General features: G+C 33.5%; 1 protein-coding gene across 1 annotated transcript; it reads left to right on the top strand.

The window, feature by feature from the left end:
* Positions 1-4,508: 4,508 nt before the first annotated feature.
* Positions 4,509-9,219, top strand: LOC133689197 (protein SUPPRESSOR OF MAX2 1-like). The gene is made up of 3 exons (XM_062108981.1): positions 4,509-6,344; positions 6,798-7,095; positions 7,228-9,219. The coding sequence occupies exons 1-3, from the start codon at positions 5,122-5,124 to the stop codon at positions 8,851-8,853; spliced, it is 3,147 nt and encodes a 1,048-aa protein (XP_061964965.1). The 5' UTR covers positions 4,509-5,121; the 3' UTR covers positions 8,854-9,219.
* Positions 9,220-22,455: the final 13,236 nt, after the last annotated feature.

The following is a 22,455-nucleotide window of genomic DNA, read 5'->3' as shown; positions in this document are numbered from 1 at the left end:
TCTTGAAAAGAAAAAAAACACATTATAATTCTAGATAAAAATTAAAAATAAGATTCTAATGATCAAATTTTATATGAATTTAGAAGATTCAACCGAATCATAACTTAACCGGTTAAGTTATTTAAGTTTAACTGAATTAATTATATCAAAATATGATAAGGTAAATTGTTTTTGTAAAGCATAGTAAGTAAATATAAGTAACACCTTGAAATCCCTTACAATATTTTTATCACTCGACAGGTAATATATATTTGGTTTTAAAAAATGTATTTTGATTCATAATTTTATATAATCATTTGAATTAACATAACTACGAGATAAATGTTATCAGCATGTTTATAATCAGAGCCATCCATCCAAGATGTCATTAGCAGTGTGATCTACAAATTTATTCAACATACACGGCAGTTTTTTTGAGCTAGAGATTGGGTCGGTGAACAAGAGATGGTGCGATGACTTGCGAGGGACGACCGTGGTCGAAGCCAGTTCCCGGAGGAGGAGAGGAAGAAGTGGCAAAATTAACAACGACAAGAGATGATCGATGCAATTATTGCTTTGAACGGAATTTTGAATGAAGAAGCTCAAAGTCAACGGTTTTTACAGTGGTGGTTTTTGAAGAAGTAGAGGCTGTTGGGGGGATTTCGAAATATATACTTTGAAATCTTGTGTTCAATTTTAATGTAATAGCGTGTTAATTAAAGTCTTTGGTTCTTAGTGTGTGCAAGAGCAATCTTGGCAGGAAATGGTGCCATGATGGCTAGAAAATGATGATATTGTAGGGTTTGGCCAAGGGAAAACACGCTTGTTTGTTGATTTGGACCAGAGATGATGGCATATGCATGATGATTTGATTTGATTTGATTTAATTTTAATTAAGGGATTTATTTAATTCTAATTTTTTTCTCGACTCATTAGTCTGGAGTTTCAATGCTTATAAATTACACCATCTTTGTAAAATTTGTCTAATTAATAAATGTTTTAAGAATCACTTCTCAAGCTCCAAGCATTTTCTCTTGCAAACTGAATACGAGGAGAAGTCGAGTCAACACAAACAAACAAACGAACGAACACGTGTCTTGCAGCAAATCACTACTAACAGAAGTCATGGGACTCGATTAAACAGAGTACAAAATTACAGGGACGACGTCCTGTAATTAACCCCTCCAACAAGCACAAACGCAAGGCGAAGGAGGGAGATATCGCATGACTAATGATTAAGATTATTGTGGACAGAGAAGGAATCAAAAAGAGAGCATTGATTGGGGATTCGAGAAGCACAGGTAAAACACGGGGCAATGGAGGCGCGTAGGCGGAAGCCGGGTGTGGAAAAAGTAAGAAGTAGTAGTTGCAGAGGAGGGGGGGGAGGTGGTGGTCATGAGCTCGAAAAACGCGTAAAAGGCAAGGGAGGGCGTGCGTTATGAAAAGGGGAATATGATGATGATGACGATGATGATTTTTGTTTCTGAAGACTTCTTCCCTCCTTTCCTTTTGGTCGCTGAACTAAAAACTAAAAAGTAAGAACAACACAAGTAAATGAAACCACAGGGTTTTGTAAAGTTAGGAATCCCCAAAAGTTGAATTTAACTCTTTTCAGGTAGTGGTGCTGTAGTACCTATATATATATATAAGGGAGCATATATATATATATATATATATTGAATGCTCCCTCTTTCTTTTATCTTATTCTTCTGTTCCATGTTTACATTTTAGCATGAACAATGATGATGCTGGTGATGATATTGGGCACTCCTTGCCTTTTACATTGGAGCCCTCCTTGTGATTATTAAATAATTAATGACCTTAACTCATAAGATTACATGTGTTATCTTGATTCCTTTTAAAATGCGTTATTTATAATTCCTCGAGATATCGACTCTTTGCAAACATAAGTAAGATCACGACCACCAAGAAAGGATTGGTTGCTGCTATTTTGATTCCTTTTAAAATGTGTTTATTTATAATTCCTAGAGGTATCGACTCCTTGCAAACATAAGTAAAATCATGAAATTAAGCAATTTGGGTTATTTAAATTATGTTTTTTTTTCTTCCCGTTGTGTTGTTATCTATATATTCTTATGAGTAATGGACTAAATCTGATTTCACATGGTCAAAACTTTTCTTGAATGTAATTTTACGTATCCAATGTGATCTTTTCTTTTAATGATTTAGAAAAAAATAATAACGGGGGTAATGGGTGATTTTTCTTTTTCTTTTAATCTTGTTTTTCTTTAATAGGAATTGATACATATTTTTTTGTGAGAGGAAGAAGCATCATTAATGATCTGAAGAAATACAGAATTCATCATCTCCATGTTGACCTGATGTCAGACAGGGATGGTCCAAGTTGAACCTCAGCAAGCCATTTGAATGGAGGTTTTTTTATAAGGTAGTTGCACCTGTAATTGGTTGGAGGATTTATGCCATTTCTAAAGTATTTATTTATTGATCCTTTTTTCCTTTCAAGAACAAATAAGGCTGTTTTATTTTTATTTTTATTTTTATTTTTCATTATTTTGCCAACCTCGCTTTTGCTGTTAAATAATTGAGGTTGAATCTACTCCAAAAGAGTTCACACAAGGGAGGGAGCTGGAATCCGAAAGCACTTATGACTCCACCACCACCCCCTCCTTCAATTCAAAGTACAGGAATTTATTATATATCCCTCGTTTATTCTTAGCTCAAGGAAATCATTCCATCGTAAAATAAATAAATAAATAAATAAATTAATTGAAGGTTTGAATCATTACATTACCTTTTCACCGAGGAAAACTTATGATAGTCGTCAACATATTCTCTCACCCTGTGGTTTTGCTTAAAGGACACGAATTTTGAAACCCATAATAATTACCATCATTGAGTACAAAGGTTAAATGAAGTCATGCTTTCACTTTTCATAATAATAATAATAATAATAATAAAGTCTTATTTACTCCCCAAGCAAAATACATATTTATTTATATCTATTTAATAGCTATTTTGATTTCATCCTTTTATTATACAAATAATAATTTAGCAATTCATCCGGACTTTAATTTGTGAAATGAGTGAAATATCACGGTATTTCTCAAAAATATAATTTTTTTATTTAAAATTATATTTTAAAAAATAACCACGGCAACACTTATAAACACCATTTATATCTGTTTGGGAGTGTGGTTGCGGTTGTTTTTCACTCCAAAAAGTATCAAAATAATATATTTTTTATTTTTAAAAAATTAATTTTGATATCAGTGTATCAAAATAATCTACAAACATTAAAAAAAATTAATTTAAAGTGAAAAATAAAAAACAATTACTTTTAAGACGTAAAAAAAACAGGATTTTAAGCTAAAGAATAATGGGTGAGCTCGGATAAATAAATTATTATGAAATTGTGCCCCCCAAAAAAGAGAAAGAACAAAAGTGGTTAGAAAAAGAAAGAGAGACATCGGTAAAAGTTAAATAGACTTTTGTAAGTATGAAAAGGTGGAAGCCGTGCGATGCCTTTGCAGCGGATGCGTGTGAAAAAGCATAAGATTGGTTGAAAGGCAAATAAAGTTAGAAAGTTGAGATAGCTTTCCGCTTCCAATCTCACTACGCTTCACTTCCCGTGAGCTACACGCACCTCAGATTCAATTCATGTTCCCCTCCCCCACCATTGGTCTCCAGTGCGTGTCTGAACGCGCTCTAGGATTAGTGTGAGATGATGTTCAGTCCCATGATTCAATCTAATATATAAGAAACAAAATAGAGATAAATAAATAAAAAAAGCAGTCAATCTACAGAGAGAGAGAGATTTGAGTGATAAAAGTGAAGTTAAAGTAATCTAATCTACTAATGAATCTCTTAATCATCAAGTGAGTGTTTCTCTATATAAGTCTCCTCTACTCATATATATATATATATATATATATATATATATATATATAATTTAAAAAGAGGGTTTTTGTTAGAAACATCACATTTAAAAATAAAAATAGAATAGAATTCAGAGATAGATAATAATTATCAGACCGGTTCTTATTTAATAAAAATTTTTCTGCAACACATGCTATTTAAATTAAAAATGATTAAAAAAACACTTGTTAATGTTTAAGTAAAGAAAAGAAAAAGAAACACACAGTACTATAATAAAACTAATAAAAAAAGAGATGACAGAAGCACTAAAAAGGAGGGGCAGAAAACTCTGCCCAGAAAGCATTTTTTTTCCAGAAATCTTTGCAAACTGATAGTACATCCCTAGTCCCTACCGCCTCTCTCTCTCTTTCATTTTTTCAGAAATTCCCTCCTTCTCTTTCTCTCTGTCTCTCTTCTACACGATAAAAACAAAAAAGAATTCATGCCCCTTCATAACTAATTTACTACCACTCCTACTTTCCTTTTCCTTGGTGGGTCTTCTTTGTTTATTTGTTATTCGATTATTTAAATATATTCCTTTAGGACCCATTATTATTATTATTATTATTATTATTATTATTATTTAAACTCTCTCTCTATATATTTTTACCATTTAGCATTGTTGGGTATATTTATTAGAGGGGATATTTTGGTTATTGAATCATGATGATGATGATGATGATCGGATGGATAGAGATAGAGAAAAGCTAGCGAGTAAGAGAGAGAAGGGCTCTTGTGAAGGAGAGGAGAGGATCTGATCTTCCCTTTTTGCGTTGAATTCTCTTATAATATAAGCCTTTTATGTGTGAAAAAAGTGAGAAAAAGAGAGAACAAAAAGCAAAGCTTGGAAAGGAGAAACTAAGAAAGAAAGCGAAAAAAGATGGTCAGATTAATAGATAGATAGATAGATACTCCCATAGGAGAAGAAGAAGAAGAAGAAGTAGTGGTCGAAGGAGGAGAAAGAAGATTACTTTTTTTCTTTTAAAAAATAACAATAGAGAGAGAGAGAGAGAGAGAGAGCCTTTCTTTCTTTCTTTCTTTCTTTGATTGTTTTGATAATTTCCTCGTCCCTTCTTCTCCACCTGAAAAATAAGCCAAATTTGTCCATTTTGAGAGACAACCGAACAGCTCTTCCTGTCCTGTAACTATTATATCCCCACCTCCTGAAAACCAAAAAAAGAAAGGCTCTTTGAACTCATTTCAATTGAGAGATATTGATAAAGATTTGTTTCTTCTGTTCAAGAAATGAGAGCTGGTCTTAGCACGATCCAGCAAACCCTGACACCAGAGGCGGCGAGTGTACTAAACCACTCGATAGCCGAAGCAAGCCGCCGTAACCATGGCCAGACCACACCACTTCATGTTGCGGCTACACTATTAGGTTCCCCATCTGGTTTCCTCCGTCAAGCATGCATCAAATCACACCCTAATTCTTCACATCCTCTTCAGTGCAGAGCTCTCGAGCTCTGTTTTAGTGTTGCCCTTGAACGCCTCCCTACGGCACAGAACCTCAGTCCTGGCCTTGACCCTCCAATCTCCAATGCCTTAATGGCTGCGCTAAAGCGTGCTCAGGCTCATCAGCGAAGAGGGTGCCCTGAACAGCAGCAACAACCACTTTTAGCGGTCAAAGTCGAGCTTGAGCAGTTGATTATATCGATTCTTGATGATCCAAGCGTTAGTAGAGTTATGAGGGAAGCTAGCTTTTCTAGTCCAGCTGTTAAGGCAACAATCGAGCAATCTTTGAATGCTTCTACGAATTCCAATTCTGCTGCTAATTCTGGGATTGGATTGGGGTTTCGTGCTCCAGGGGCTGTGGCTGTTCCTGCTCCTGTGACTAATAGGAATTTGTATGTGAACCCAAGATTGCAACAAGGGAGTGTCGGTCAATCTGGTGCACAAAGAAACGAGGAGGTTAAGAAGGTTATTGATATTTTGTTGAAGAGTAAGAAGAGGAATCCTGTTTTGGTAGGTGAGTCGGAGCCACAGATGGTAGTGCAGGAGGTTTTGAAGAGAATAGAGAATAAAGAAGTAGGAGATGGGCCGTTAAAGAATGTTCAGGTGATTCATTTAGAGAAAGGCTTTCTAGATAAAGCACAGATAGCGGCAAAGATTGTGGAATTAGGGGGATTGATTGAGACCCGGATAAGAAATTTGGATTGTGGTGGGGTGATTCTTGATCTGGGGGATTTGAAATGGCTTGTTGAGCAGCTAGTGAGCTTAACAGGTTCTGGTGGGGTTCAGCAGCAGCAGATTATGTCAGATGTTGGGCGGTCGGCTGTGGCGGAGATGAGGAAGCTTTTGGGGAGGTTTGGAGAAGGGAGTGGTGGTGGAAAGGTTTGGTTGATTGGGACTGCTACTTGTGAGACATATTTGAGGTGTCAAGTCTATCATCCTTCAATGGAAAATGATTGGGATCTGCAGGCAGTACCCATTGCTGCTAGAGCACATCTTCCAGGGACGTTTCATCGGTATGTATGTTGTTTTTGCTATTTTTGGAACTATACTTTTTTTGTCATTAGCTTAGCTTATGCTTTAGCCAGAGGGTTTAGTGGAGAACTGGGGATGTTCTTACATCTTCAATGCCTGATGGCATCGGAAATTGCCGATTTACAGATTCTTTGATGTCTAGACTTTCCGAAAATACTCCTTGTATCTGTGTTCTGATCAACCATTTGGATTTTGTGTCAGTTCAGAAAGTTGCTTAATTGTAGAGGTTTTGGTGTATTCTGACATCTGAATTGCCCTTTGGCTTAATGAATAGAAACTTCAATTCGTTGAAGGATTTTTTTTTCTTCTATTCTCCTTGTCCAGATAATAATTGTAATTAACTCATGCGCTGGTGATTCATTTCTTTGAGCTCTTAGTTCTTCTTTTTATTACTTTGTTATAGCTAACTCATTTTCATACCTGTTGCTGTTTAGGCTTGGAACCAGTGGAATCCTCAGCAGTTCAGTTGAATCTTTATCACCACTGAAGGGTTTTCCAACTGTTACACTTCCTCCACCAAGGCGTCTCTCTGAGAACTTGGATCCTGCTCGAATAATGAGTTGTTGCCCTAGTTGCATGCAGAATTATGAGCAAGAGCTTGCAAAACTTGCACCCAAGGAGGCTGAGAAATCTTCAGAAATCAAATCTGAAGCAGCTCAGCCTCCACTGCCACAATGGTTGAGAAATGCAAAGTCCCGAGATGGTGATGTCAAGACATCTGATCAGACAGTGGTAAGTTCAGCTCAAACCTCCAAGCGAACTACAAACTCGCACTGGCCCGATTAAGATTCTTCTTTCTCATCAAAGTGCTAAAAATGAAAGTCCAACAATGAAACTAATATTGTCTTTGTTGTTATTGTGCAGACTAAGGATCAAGAACTGATGTTGAAGCAAAAGAAACAGGAGTTGCAGAAGAAATGGCACGATACATGCTTGCACCTTCATCCTGCTTATCATCAACCTAATCTTGGACCTGAAAGAATTACCCAACCAGCTCTCTCAATGACAAGCTTGTATAATCAAAACCTGCTTCCTCATCAACCTTTCCAGCCCAAATTAAGCTTAAATAAAAAGCTGAGCGGAACCCTTGTGCTCAACCCAAATTTGTTGCCCAGCCAACCAGCTGGAAAGGCAACCGCTCCGCCTGGAAGCCCTGTGAGAACAGACCTAGTTCTTGGTAGACCGAAGGTTGTTGAGACCACTCCTGAAAAAGAACATGAAGAGCACACCAAGGACTTTTTAAGCTGTGTTCCTTCTGAGCCACTGTCCAATTTGCATGAATTGCCGAGCAGTAAACTTCTCAGCAAATTAGACACCGACTCATTCAAGAAGCTCCTCAAGGGTCTTCTGGAAAAGGTTTGGTGGCAACGAGATGCTGCATCTGCAGTGGCGACTACAGTGACACAATGCAAATTGGGTCATGGGAAAAGTCGGGGTACTGGATCAAAGGGTGACATTTGGCTATTGTTTACGGGTCCTGACAGGGCTGGCAAGAAGAAGATGGCATCAGCTCTTTCAGAGCTTGTTTGTGTGACCAATCCAATAATGGTTTGTCTTGGTTCACGGCGTGAGGATGGGGAATCTGTATTGAGTTTCCGTGGTAAAACTGTGCTTGATCGAATAGCAGAGGCAGTTAGAAGGAACCCATTCTCAGTAATCGTACTTGAGGATATTGATGAAGCGGACATGCTTGTCAGAGGGAGCATAAAGCGGGCCATGGAGAGAGGTCGTATTGCAGATTCCCTGGGCCGTGAAATCAGTCTTGGTAATGTTATCTTCATTCTGACTGCAAATCGCTTACCAGACAATCCCAAATTCCTATCTAACAGCAATTCGCTGGATGAAAAGAAGCTTGCGAGTTTGGCAAGTGGAGGCTGGCAATTAAAGCTAACCCTTTCTGAGAGAAGAGCAAAGCGCCGAGCCAACTGGCTTCATGATGAAGAGAGGTCGGCAAGGCCAAGGACGGACTTGGGACCAGCACTAGCATTCGATCTGAATGAAGCTGCTGATGCAGGGGGTGACAAAGCAGATGGCTCGCACAATTCAAGTGATCTTACAGTTGATCACGAAGATGAACATGTCCTTAATAACAGACTGTTGACTTCTGCAACTTCATCAATCTCTAAAGAGCTACTCAATTCAGTAGACGATCACATTGTCTTCAAACCTGCAGATTTCAGCTCCATTAGACGTGACATCTCAAATTCTATAACCAAGAAGTTTTCGACCATCTTCAACAATCAGGTGCCGATTGAAATCCAAGACGAAGCATTGGAAAAAATAGTTGGTGGGATATGGTTAAGCCAAACAGGCTTGGAAGAATGGACCGACAGCGTACTGGTTCCAAGCTTACGCCAGCTCAAATTACGGCTACCCACGCGTGCCAATGAATCCATTACTGTCCAGCTCGAGCTTGATACCGATTCTGATAGTCGTAGCCGCGTAGATTGGCTGCCAAGTAGCATCAGAGCGGTGGTTGATGGGTTGTGAACCAATACTACTCATAGCAGAGATATGGTGGATGGATAGTGTTGGCAGTGGCAATTCCTAGTATCTGTTGTTGGATACAGATGTAAATATGCTCAACTGTTTTTCGTGGGTGGTGAAAACTGTTGAGAGGGGTAAAAAAAAAAAGCAGTTTAGAGAAGAGGGGGATGGTGATAGATTAACCGTTAACGGAATCTTTAGGCAGCAATGTATCGCTTCTTTTCTTTTTTTCTTTTTAAATTATTGTTTAAGGTGCTTTAAATGCTTTCTTTTTTGTTATAGAATTTAATAGTATTCTATCATAGATATAAATATTTATTATTTACGTGGACCGTGATTAATAAAAATGAGGCATTCCTCCTGTTCTAACACCGTTTTACCCTCTCTCTTTTTTTTCCTTCCAATATTTTAGGGGTAAATCCTTGATAGTTATGTATATATTTGGGGGGGTAGGTGCTCCGAATTTAATCAATAAAATGAGAAATTATTAATATGAGAATAAAATGTCCTATCAATGAAATTGTTAAATTTGAATTTGACAACTTCTTTAATGATTCATCTTGTACCCAAAACAAATTTGGGGAGCATACAAAGGAGGCCCTACGTAGCATGACACATGGAAGAATTGATGATGATGATGATGATAAATTGGCTTACGTGTCTGGCTGTGGACAATTAAGTCAAAAGTATGTTAAGTTTGTGTTGTGACATTCTAGAAATGGTTTGAGTTTCAGACACGACCGACCTGCTAACCTGCCTCCATTTTAACGTGTCTTTCACGAGGAAGGATGCTTTTAAGAGTCGGATTCGTGGAATTTGGTAAACAAAAACTTTTGGAACCACATACATACATGAATACATACATGCATGCATGCATAGACTTGGCTGGCTTTGTATCTTGATGCTGCGACTTTTTTCTTTAGATTTATGTTTGAGGGAAACAAATTTTGCCTTTTTAATATATCTTGGACTGCATGCATGTTAGGATGTTCACATGGTAACTAAAGAAAGGATTTTGGTAATGGATGCTTGAATTTTGCTGTCTAGCTATGGGACATTAACTATAATCTTTTTTCTTTATCATCTCATAAAAAAAATTGAGGAAAAGAAATTATTAAAAACAATTAATTTTGTTTGGTAAATAACTAGTTTAAATTAAATGATTGAAAATTCTACTTTCATAAAATGTGACTAATAGGAAGATAATGAAATAAGACCATCAAAATCAACAAAAAAAAAATGTATTTTACTTTTTCAAAGTACTAAAACTAAAGTATCATCATCAGAGTTCTAATATTCAGTGTATATTCTCTTTCTTTCTTCTTTGTTTATTGGATTTGGTCTCTCAATTTTTTTTTCTAGTTAACTCTAGTTCTATTATTATGGAATTAAACAAGTTTTACTTAAAAATAATGGAATGTTTTAAAAAAATAAAAAAAAATAGCTATTTTTTGCTCAACTTAAATATAAATGAGTTTTTTGGCTCAAATTATAATAATGAAATGAAGGCTAATTAAAAACAAAAACAAAAATAGAGGGATTAAATATATTTTTTAATAAAGAAAAAAGAGATAGAGATTGTCAAATTGCGTAAAATCTTTTTTCTGAAGTTCACACCTGCGCAATTAGTTATAGTGTGTACTTATTTGGAAAAGGATTTCCCAGTTTTGAAAAAATCTCCATTGTATGGAAAAAAAAAGGAAAAACATTTCACATTAACCAGCCGTTATTGCAAGAGGTGCTGACGGGACAGGAACAGAAGTGAAATGTACAGCCAATGAGAACACAAGAAGCCACACGGCACCCATGATCTGTCTATCACTAACAACCACGTGGCCCATGTCTCCAGAAGAAGAGACCATAAAAAGGGCAGGGAAATATAAATAAGAAGCACAGCTTCCTAGGAATTTGGACCTCAGCATTTTTGGATTTTACCATTCCAAATTAGGATGCACCGTTCAGTCGATGACAAACCCTTGCAGGCACTCCTCTCTTTCTGGCCAGTGGGAGTTATTTGCCATGATCGCTGATATTCCCGGCTTATATTTCTTATTTTTTATACCTTATCTGCCACGTTTTAGATATTTATTAATTGAATATTTCTTGTTATTCAACCCTAAATATAAAAAATAATATCTATTTGAGATATTTATACATGCTTTAATCAAAATATAGAAATGGATGCTATACATATACTTGTGTAGTAGTGTATGATGTTAATAATATTGATGTGTGTGTGTGTGTATTATATTAGATTTTTTTAAAATATAGACGTTCTATACTAATAATAATAATGTAAATATCCCATATCATATTTTACAATATTCATGTCTTATCTATTACTTATTTATTTATCTGGGTTGGTTTGAAATAGGTTAAAACTAATTATATCCTTATCTATATTCTGAATTTTGTCTCCCTTGCTTGATCACAACTTACATGGGTTTCTAGTTCTCTATTTGATTAGGAAAGAGCATGTTGTTGCCGATTATATATAATTTAAAATTTCACATGGCTCAAGAAAATCGAGGCCTTCTGTACTCCAATATATATAAATCCAAAATAAAAAAATAATGTTTTATTTTCATTTACAAAAAAAAAGAGATTTGAATTCAACATCTTTTATGATATGAAAAATTGGATGTCAATTGAATTATATGCTATTTTTTAACAGAGAAAAATGAATATATATATATATATATATATATATATATATATGTCAAGAAATCTCTCCTAAGATGGTTCGCATTAACTAATCTCTCCAATTTGGGGAGAAAAGGAGTGGAAAAATGGTTTTATAAAATATTGTCAATATTTTAATCAAATATCATATCACACAAATTGACATTGCTGATTTCCATCTTCATAATTCAGCAATCAATGTTAATTAATGTCAATTATTTTCTAATTCATTGTCGCGCGCATGCATTGTTTGATTATAACGTGTAAATAAATTTTCTTATGATTTGATATCTATTTCCAATAAGTCAAAGATTAACTCTCCGAATACCAACTTGGAGATCTATTCTATTTACATTTGTTTTGTTGAAAATGTTGCGTGAGTGTGTGTATACAAATTGAGCCTAAAGTACTTAGCTTAGCTCATGACTGCATGTAAACAAACTATAGGATATCAAAGAATGATTTTAATTCAATAGTTTAAATTATTACATGAGATTTTAAGATATGATTTATATTATTTTTTAACACATTTTCTTAAATGAAAGTCATTTGATATTAAAACTTGTACAAATTTATATTTTCTTATACTTAATTTTTATCAAATAAACAGGAATAATGAAATTTGAACTTATAATCGTTTAGTCATCAAAACTTTGATATTATATCAACAACTATCTCAACTCAATAGCGTGAATAAGAAGGTAAAGATTGCCGAACCATGTCCGCGCATACGAATAAATTTAAATTTTTTTAATTTTTTTAATATATTAATATCAAAAATAATATTTTTAAAATAAATAAATACTAAAATATCTATTACCTTTCTGCCGCCAGAAACAGAGACACGCAGTTAATGCGTATATAATAATTAATAAATATTTTTCCTTCGTCTTTCAAAGAAGAACAAAGTCAAGACGATGGCGTGCAGCGTGCTCGTCCTTGTGGATCTATTGGATATGGAGCCGAGCTAATATCCATCCAATCAACCTGTCACAGCAGGCATGTGTTGTCATTTAAGATCATCACCCAAAGTCGTGTATTCCCCTTGAAGTTTACAAATTAATAGTTAGATTCTCAGTACGGCAGGTCATTTATAACAAGAATGTAGGGTTTAGATTTTTTCATGTTTTTCAATAAATTTAATTGTTTATGTATGATTTTATCTTTTCCATAAAATACGTTCTTGTTTATCGTTTCAGTGACTGTTTTGGATTACAGTAGTAAATTTAAGATATATTAAGATATTTTTTTTTATTTTTTAAAAATTATTTTTGATATCAATGATTAAAACGATTTAAAATTACTAAAACAATGTTAATTTTAAAAAAACTTAAATTTTTTAAAAATATAAATTAAACTACGCTTCTAAACAAGCCAAAACACGATATTATAAAACGCATCATCTATCCTTCTTTCAATCAATCAAGTGAAGAATTATGATCATTCTCGTCAATTTGGATATCAATAATCTCTCTGCCTCGTCGATATATATATTATCGAATAGGTCCTGCTCCTTTCATGATTATAAAGAGAGAGAGAGAGAAGAAAAATGGTCGCAGTCCACTACTATATAATGACGCAAACATTAATAGGCAAATAGCTAGCGAAGCATCTAAGGAGGTTGTGAATTGAATGTAGACGAAAAACAAGGGACACGAAATATGAAGACAAAGATGTTGTTTTCATGCCTACGTCAAAATAAATGTGGTCTTTTTGACTCCAACCATGAATCATGCATGAGACCACCTTTTTTTTTTCTTGATAGGTTCAATATCCATAACTCCTATGTGTTTGAAAATATGTATAAATTTAACATGATAAAGACAAGTATTAAGTGTATCGCATACATGCATTCATTGAATTTATGTCTTTGGGTAAAATAAAGAATCATAAACTAAACAATAAGAACTTGTAAGATAAAATAATTTTCATGATTGACGGAAAAGACGTTGAGAAAGTAAAAAGTAATCCTAGCTATGTACTCTATAACAAAAATCCCATCCAAATTAAGAAAAATATTGTATGGGTTCGAAGAATTAAAAAAGATCTTATTCACTACTAGAAAACAGATCAGTAAAAACACCGATATATAATATTTTATCACTAGTTTCTAATGGGAATAGAAATGGAGAATTTCCATCAGTAATTTTTTATAAAAATAACAACATATTATATTCTATTGATAATTTCTGGCGATGTTAAAAAAATTATAATTTCAATTATAATTTCATCTGAAAGTGCACAAGTCATGATTTACCAATGAAATTATTGATGGAAAATATTTGCATCAAAAAATGTAAATAAGTTATAACCGATAGTTCCCTCAATTCTTCTTCTTCTTCTGTGAAAAAAAAAACACACCTTAGTAGTCACCCTATTTCCTAACAAATTTGGCTATCCCATCCCACCAACTTCGATCTACATCCATATCAATAGTGTCAGCATTTATCGTTGAATTTTTTTGTGAAGCTTCGATACACAAAGAAAGCAAACCCACCTATTTTTTGTAACCCATTTATTTTTTTAGTTTAATTTATTGAAATTTTTTGTACTATTTGTAGTTAGCTTGTATATTTAAGTGTTTTACATATTTTTTTTCCCTTTAGAGAAACTTTTAGAATTAATGAATGGTTTTTATGCTCGGATTTGTTTGAGATTTGGGAAAAATTGAATTTTATTGTCATTTGATAAAATTGAATTTGATTTTATAACTTAGATGTGTTATAATTAAAGAAATGATAGGTTATTTTAATTGGTACCAATCACATTTTTTTCATTTTTTATTGTGAAGTTGAAAATTTAGAGAAAATTAAATTTTTATGGAATTGATAGAATCAATATTATTCTATATAGGTTTCATAAGTAATGAGTGATCGTTATTGAATGTATCAAGATTCATCTGAAAGGTTATATAGACAAGATTATCCTTAAGGGGTTGAGGGTTTTATTAATTTTATACTTTTTAAACCAAATAATATTAACATAAGTGAAATTAGATGTTCATATGTGAAGTATAAGAATAAAAAGTTTCACCGTAAAAATATTGTGATGATGTATACACTTAAAAGAAAGTTTGTTAAGAAATATATGTGTTGATATACACATAGAGAACCATATGTTTTTCATAGAACCATGTTAAAAAGGGTGGTTGACTCAACTTCTAATTCTAACAACATACATGGTTTTGTGAATGACAATAGTAATCCTTATAAGAGTATGATGATAAACACAATAGGAATGGGTCAATGTTATTAATGTGAAGGTTCACATAAAATCCTTTTAGATGAAGAACAAAATGTAGATGTAGGTAGGTTTTTTGAACTTTTAAAAGATTTTAATGAACCATTATGAAATGGTTGTATAACTCATAATAAATTATCGGTCATTACAATAATGTTTACCATTAAGTCAAATTATGAGTTGAGTGAGATCGGTTATGATATTATCATTAAATAAGCTAAAAGCATGTTACCTGAAGGGAATAGACTGAAAGATAACTTCTATACTGTAAAATCCATAATGAAACCTCTTGGACCAGGATACCAAAAAATTGATGTGTCCAAACTTTTACATGTTATACTACGTTGAATATTCAAATTTTATCTAGTGCAAACTTGTCAATATGCTTGGTATAAACCTAATAGTGGTAGAGAAAGGATACTTGTCGCATACAAAAACCCGAGATACTTTCCTATCACTCCTAGACTACAAATGTTATTTATGTCTACAAAGACTGACGAGCATATGACATGACATCATTTACATATTGTGGTGGATGGAGTCATGATGCACTCTATCAATGGTGAAACTTAAAAGTGGTTTAATAGTGTGTGTGTGTGTGTGTATATATATATATCCTTAATTTTTAATGGAATCACAAAACATGCATCTTGGCTTGTATACATATATGGATTTAATCTATTTGGATCCATTGCTACACCTCATTCTTGCTGGTTGGTCATACTAAAAGTTACAACTTGCCCTCAGGGGAATGTATGGAGATGAAATTTATGTTTTTATCTCTAGGAAATTAATAAAGAGGTCTTTGTTGATCAACTTCCAGGTTATGAACAAAAAGAGCATGAATAGGTCTATCGATTCAAAAGGCCTTATATAGATTTAAACATGCTCCTCAAGTCTGGTATAGTTACATTGAGACATATTTCATCAAAGTAGGCTTCACTAAATGTCTTCATGAGCACACTTTATTCATTAAAACTATGGGTGAAGGTACAGGTTTAATTGTGTGTTTTTATATTAATGACCTCATTTTTATTGGCAATGATCAATTGATGTTCGAACAACTTAAGCAATCCATGATGATTGAGTTTGTCTAACTGACCTTGGAAGATTAGGATATTTCTTTGGTATTGAAGTGTTATAAAGGACATATTGTATTTTAGTCAATAAAAGTATGCTTATGGATCAGTGTAACTTGGTACACAATATGGTACATAATATGGTGGTTCTTAGCTTTAAAATCATGAAAGATGAAGAGGGAGTTGAAGTTGACAGTACTCTCTAGAATAAGCAGATGGTGGGAAGTCTCATGTATTTAATTGCCACATGTCCCAATTTGATGTTTATTGTCAGTTTGATTAATATATACATGGAGCATCCTATTAAGTCTCATTTGCTGGCAACAAAAAAGGACTTCGAAGTACGTGAAAGGCACAATTAGTTTTGAGATATTCTACAAGAATATAGGGAGTGAAGAGCTCATTGAATACACAGACAACGATTATGTTGGTGATCAGGATGACATAAAAAGCACATCAAGTTATGTTTTTCTAATGAGCTTAGGAGCTATTTCTTGGTCTTTAAAGAAATAGCCCATTGTTACTCTTTCCACCACCGAAGTTGAGTTCATAGTAGCAGCAACATCAAGTGCATTCCAAGTCATGTGGTTAAAAAGAATTATGATAGTCTCAATCAAGTGCAAAGTAGTCCAACAATGGTGTACTGTGACAATATCTCAGCGATCAAACTCTCAAAGAACCCGTAATGCATGGTTGTAATAAGCACTTAGATGTAAGGTTTATTCCCTTCGAGATATTGCAAGGGATAGATTAGTGGAGCTAACTCAATGTTCTATACAAGAGCAAGTTGCGGACGTTCTAACAAAACCATTAAAGCTTAGAGTCCGTTTGGTATTGTGGTAAATTGCTTTTCAAAGTGCTTTTCGTTTAAAAATACATCAAAATAAATTTTTTAATTTTTTTTAAATTTATTTTTGACATCAGCACATCAAAGCAATATGAAAATACCAAAAAAATATTAATTTGAAGCAAAAAAAATAAAAAATTTTAATTTTTTAAAAAAACACTTTTAAAATATAAAAACATATAAACTCTTAATATATTTATGAAGATGTGAGGATTACCAGGTGCGGAATATCTTGATGTAAACTTAATGTCAATGACATTCCGTTTAAGAACGAAACCGTTGGAGTATTCCTAGTAGTTGTTAGGGTTAGGGCTCCTTGTTTTTAGATTCACTTCTTGTCGTGTTTAATAACTCCTCCTATACTTGGAGACAAGTTTAGTCATTGTAGTTGTTCAATAATAGATTGACTCTCTGCGTTAACGAGGATCCACAAAACTCTCTGTTTTCTCTTTGCTTCTAACAGTGAATGGCCATTCAGTCTTTTTTTAGCTTTTGTTAATCTTGCGGTGCTGAGACATGGATATTATTTAATATGAGAGAGAGTGAGAGAGTGAGAGAGAGAGAGAGAGAGGAGTGGTTGGGCTTTTGCTTTCACTCAGAGAAGGTTGAAAATGATGGACCCAAGGAACGGTCACAAATTATGAAGGCGTAAGGGTGCCTCGGAGTTGGGTTGGATCAGAAAATATTATTTTTATTTATTATCCTTTATTTATATACGCTTTTGCAAGAACATGATAGGATAGCCCTTCTCTCTCTTTCACTAATTCCTTGACCATATACTTTTTTTAATCTAGTAGTGTATATAAGACGATGATGCTGCATCACACTAGCTATACTCGAAAGCCTTTTCATTTCTTTAATTATTATTACTAATTCTTTTTCAGTACTTGTGATTCAAGTTGATAAAAGAAACCTGTGGCCACATCATGTTCTTGCCAAATACTCCGGTAAATTACAATTATTTATACGCTAAAAGGCATTGTGATGATGTATATGGGTTCCACTTCTATCTAAAACAATTGTGTCATATTCATGAACACCAATTTTTTATTTCTTAAAAAATAAATCTGCTGTTATGGAGTCTATTCAACGTAAAACTATAGATTATGAATTTGGCACCGTCTCCTCTTTTTCCTCGTTGTGCATAAAGTTGATTGAGAACTTTCTAATTTAACTAATTGAGAAATTCGGGGGGATCCATTTGGGGATAATTAACACACGAATTTGGATGAAAACGGAAGGAATTCATCGGAAAATAATAGAAGAAACTTGTGTGAATGATCAATGCTCTAAAAGAATTCATCTACAATGATTTATTTCAAACATTTGAATTGGGAAAAAAATAAAACAATCTCAAACTCGATCAATCAAGCTAATGGCATGTTGATTAATAATGGGTTTCCACTAAATCATAATGTGTGTATGTAGCAATGGATACTCTTGAGCTTTACCTTATTCATCATTGAGTACTGCTTCTCTCTCACACGTAAATTAGTAGTTTGGTGATGCCATTAGTTGTGCAAGGAAAGACATACAGTGCTGAAAAGTTGAGATTCTTTTAGTATATCGTAGGAGTAGTCCGGAGCTTATGGAATCATCTTGTCGTCCTAATTAAGACATTTATGCTGATAATCAATTATCATGGTGTAAGTAGCTACACTCTCACTTGGATCTTAAGTTTATTTGGTCCAAACCTAAACACTTAACTTGTTAGGTCAGCATATATATTATTACCAAGTTGTAGCAATATATATATATATATATACACATATATATTATTACCAAGTTGTAGCAATATATATATATATATACACATATATATTATTACCAAGTTGTAGCAATATATATATTTACTGGCCACACGTACGGACTCCGCGTTGTATATGTTTTCTTGAGAAAGAAGAATATCTACAAGCCGTCGCGACGTGCCATGAGGAGCATTGGAAGGCTATTTCTATGAGTTGCAACTGTAAAAGGCCAGCAGGGATTGACGCAGAATAAAACATGTGTGTGTGTGTATACAAATGCAGGCCTAACCTTCTAACAAATATAAGAGTCAAGAAACGCGTCCTAGTAAATTAATGGAAAAGTCTTTAAAATTGGCTTTCTGTCTCTGCCAGCGTTCATATATATATGTAGTCATATGGAGTGCTTATTAAACGCGGGATACATATTAGTTTAACTCGTGTTTTGCTATATATAGGTTTTTCTGACATGTTTTTGTACATAAATTTTTTCAAGTGTACATTAAAAAATCTATCCATATAAGTAATCAAATAAATTGATATCAATGTGTGTTAATAAATGGATAAAAAATCATTAATGGTAAATAAAGATAAAAATAAAAAACTAAGAGACATATAAGAATTAAGATATTTGACCAGATAACACAAGCTTTTTACCTGATTGTGTTTAATAACTTTGTTTATCAAAATCAAATTTATATTTAATTAAACGATAATAGAAATAAACACATATGAATTAATTGAATAAAATAAAAGGAAAAAAATATTATGTAAGGTTACACCTATTAGAAATATTATCCAAACATAAAACATTTTCTATTTATACAAAATATAAAACATAACATTATAGATGAAATATAATAATCTCTTCAAAAACTAAATGTATACAAAATAACTATAAAATAATTTTTATATAAAAGAGACTAAATAAAAAAAATAAAAGAGAGAAGGGATATTAATTAAAAAATTGTTTTGAAAAAAATACATATACAAAAGGCTTAAAAAACAAATTTTAAAAAAGAAAAGGTCAAATTAACACGCCTAACCCATTCAATAAGGCCTCGTGCACCTGGGCCCTTCTTTTTATGGCAAGTGGGGTCGTCGACCCTTTTTTTTTTAAAAAAATAGGTTAAGCAACGCGTTGTCTAATTTTGTTCAGATTCCAATTACTGTGATGGTTAGAAAATCGAGGCTGGTGAGTTTTTTTATCTAAAAACTTATTTTTAACCCATTTTGACCCAAAAAACCTAGAAAACACTTTAGCCGCCTTAATAAATCCATCCATGGCCTTAAAAATTCAAAAACCATCTTGAAATAAAAAATGAACATGAAACCTAAAATCTTCCTGAGCTCAAATATGTTTTTCTAGGCACTTTCAAAGTAAAAAAAAAAAAAACTTAAATCGAACTCCCCTCATCAAATTAAATTATTTGACACAAATATATACCGTTTTGTTGGCAGGAATCGCTATCAATGGTATTTTTCTCTCTCTACTGCTAAAATCTAGTGATCTCTCTCTCTTCTTTCATACTAGAGACTAGAAAATAATATAATTGAACTTTCGTATCAAAATTGAATTGATAAAATATTGAGGGACCAAATATGTATAATATGTGAAGTTTGAGGATTAGAGTGAATTTTTTGTGAGAACTTTGAAACAATCACCCGTTTATGGAGCCATTTCTTTTGTTCTTTGTCAACAAATTTGATTCAATTATCCTTTAATTTAGCTCAAAAAGGATGTAATAGCGTAAAAAATTGAGGATCAAAATGAAAAGAAAATAAAAATAGACAATGAAACCAAAAGTGCAACAGAAGAAAATGAAGAACCAAAGAGGTTTTAAATTACTCGGGGACCAAGGAATTGAGAGGAAAAATATAAAATTATTTTGCCTATAAATAGTGAAAGAATATCACAAATAAAAGGGAAGGAGAAATTAGTTAGAGAGGCCTAAAAAAAAAACCAAAACCATTTCCTACATTTTCTCTCCAGCTCTCACACACCCACATACGTAGAACCAATCCTCTCCTTAAAACTATCAACCACCAGTAGTGTTGTGAAACCCACTTTCACTGTCCAACAACACAAAACTTCATCCCTTTCTCTGGACCAAAATAAGTAACTCTCACTTACTAGCAACCATCAGCCATCATGGTTAGATTGTCCACCTCCAATTCCCATGCCATTGTCAGCCATTTAAGAACCCAACATTAATAAATAGTCCTTGTTCCATCCATTAGACTAACTCCAATCAACAAACCACTTAAAATTAAAATCAAGCCATTCTCTCATTCTTACACGATTGACCAACATTCTTCCATCTTCAACCTATGGCCTTTGCATTTCCTTCCCTACGGTGGCAAAGAAGCAACATCAATAAACCCATCATCTTTGCTCTTAGTTGGTTATAACTGGTGACAACTGCCCTATTTTTTTCCTTTTTATTCTTCTTTATTTGGTTGAAGTCAGTAGCTCCATCCTTTTCCTCTAAAAAATTCATGTGCCTCTTCCTCTCTCCACCAGTCACTAAAAATTAGCCTCTTATATCTCTTTAACCTCATATGTCGCACGTGTACGATGTCGTGGTGAAAATAAGTCCACTCTCAGGTTGAGTAATCGGGAAAATGGGGAAGATAAGAAATTCTTGTCTTTTATCGGTGCAATGAGGGAATGAGAGTCACCACTTAGTATTTTTGGTGTTTAGGAACCTTAATTGGTCTTAGAGATTAGGTACGGAAACTGGTTGCATAAATAAAAGGTATTAGCACCCCAAATATACCCTACCTAAGGTAAGTTGCATTGTTTGATTGTCTGATAAAAACTAAAGTATTGTTATGTTTTCTAATTGTTGGTCTATTTAAGATTTTAAGAAAAGTTTTTCTCGGTAAAAAGATTTTTATCTTATCGGGTAAACCTAATTGTTCTAACGTCAATGAAAAAAACTACCATTTTAATATCAAAAATACGTTTTATGTATAAGTCTTTAATCCTAGATATTAAAAGAAGACAAAATAATGATTGTTTTTGGAATTTTTGAAATATTGGCCTAAAATACATGCTAAGACATATTTTTGAAATATAGTTCTGGTAGTTTTAAAAAAACTAGTTATTAAAGCCTAAAATACATGCTAAGACATATTTTTGAATTTTTATTGTATGAAAATACTATATGATTTTTGTTAGATACTTGGTCGTACGCATGAAAACAAGATATTTTTTTTGTTTTTTCTGTGTAATTTTTTTGTTTCAATATTTTAGAGAAAATCAAGTATTTTAATAACGGATTTGTATCTTTACATTATAAAATACAAACCAATATTAAAAAAAATTGATAGACAAATATGTAGAAAAATAACAAAATTTGAAAGGATTTTGGGGAAAAAAACTTTTTGGACTAGGCCGGCACTGGTCTGACCCAGTAAACAGTGGAGAACTCTCCACTATTCACATGTTTATGTTAATTCACTCTCCACTCTCTCCACTCTTCATGTAGAATAATGGAAAAGGTCACGATGCAGAAGAAGAATAAGAAGAAGAGAACTAAAGGCTTACTTGGCGGTTGCTTACGGTGTTGCTGGTGGTGGTGAAGAGGAAGAAGGGTTGTGGTTCGCAGTTGCGGACTGGGGAGCTGCTTGGCCGGTGGTTCTTCTTTCTTTCTCTGTGTTTTTACTTCTGCTTTTTTTTTTTGCTTTTGTTTCTCGTTCTTTAGTCTTTTTGTCTTTTGTTCTTCGATTGTGTTTCTTTTTTCCATAGTTCTCTCTTTCTGGTCCTCTCAAAATGTTCCCCCTTCTGTCTCCTTGTTTTTTTTTTCAAAATCTTTCTCTCTCCAAAACCCCTCTGTTTTTCTACTCTCCCCTGTTCGTCTTTTTTTCTCACAAACAATCTCCTCATCCCTCTCCTTGTTTGTCTTTATTTTCCGTTCTTTTCTCTCTTTTCTCTCTTTATTTCCACTAAAAAAATCTCCCTTTTGTTTTTCCTTTCTGGTTCTCCCTTTGTATTTATAGGAGGTAG

The sequence above is a fragment of the Populus nigra genome, chromosome 3, assembly GCF_951802175.1.
Source record: "Populus nigra chromosome 3, ddPopNigr1.1, whole genome shotgun sequence".
Classification (NCBI taxonomy): Eukaryota; Viridiplantae; Streptophyta; class Magnoliopsida; order Malpighiales; family Salicaceae; genus Populus; species Populus nigra.
This window is presented reverse-complemented; position numbering and strand designations above follow the sequence as displayed.

Excerpts from the sequence above, each read along its gene's own strand:
- LOC133689197 (XM_062108981.1), top strand. The coding sequence starts at position 5,122 with ATGAGAGCTGGTCTTAGCACGATCCAGCAAACCCTGACACCAGAGGCG. Across the intron at positions 6,345-6,797 it reads CTTCCAGGGACGTTTCATCG|GCTTGGAACCAGTGGAATCC; the intron begins GTATGTATGTTG and ends GTTGCTGTTTAG. Across the intron at positions 7,096-7,227 it reads AGACATCTGATCAGACAGTG|ACTAAGGATCAAGAACTGAT; the intron begins GTAAGTTCAGCT and ends GTTATTGTGCAG.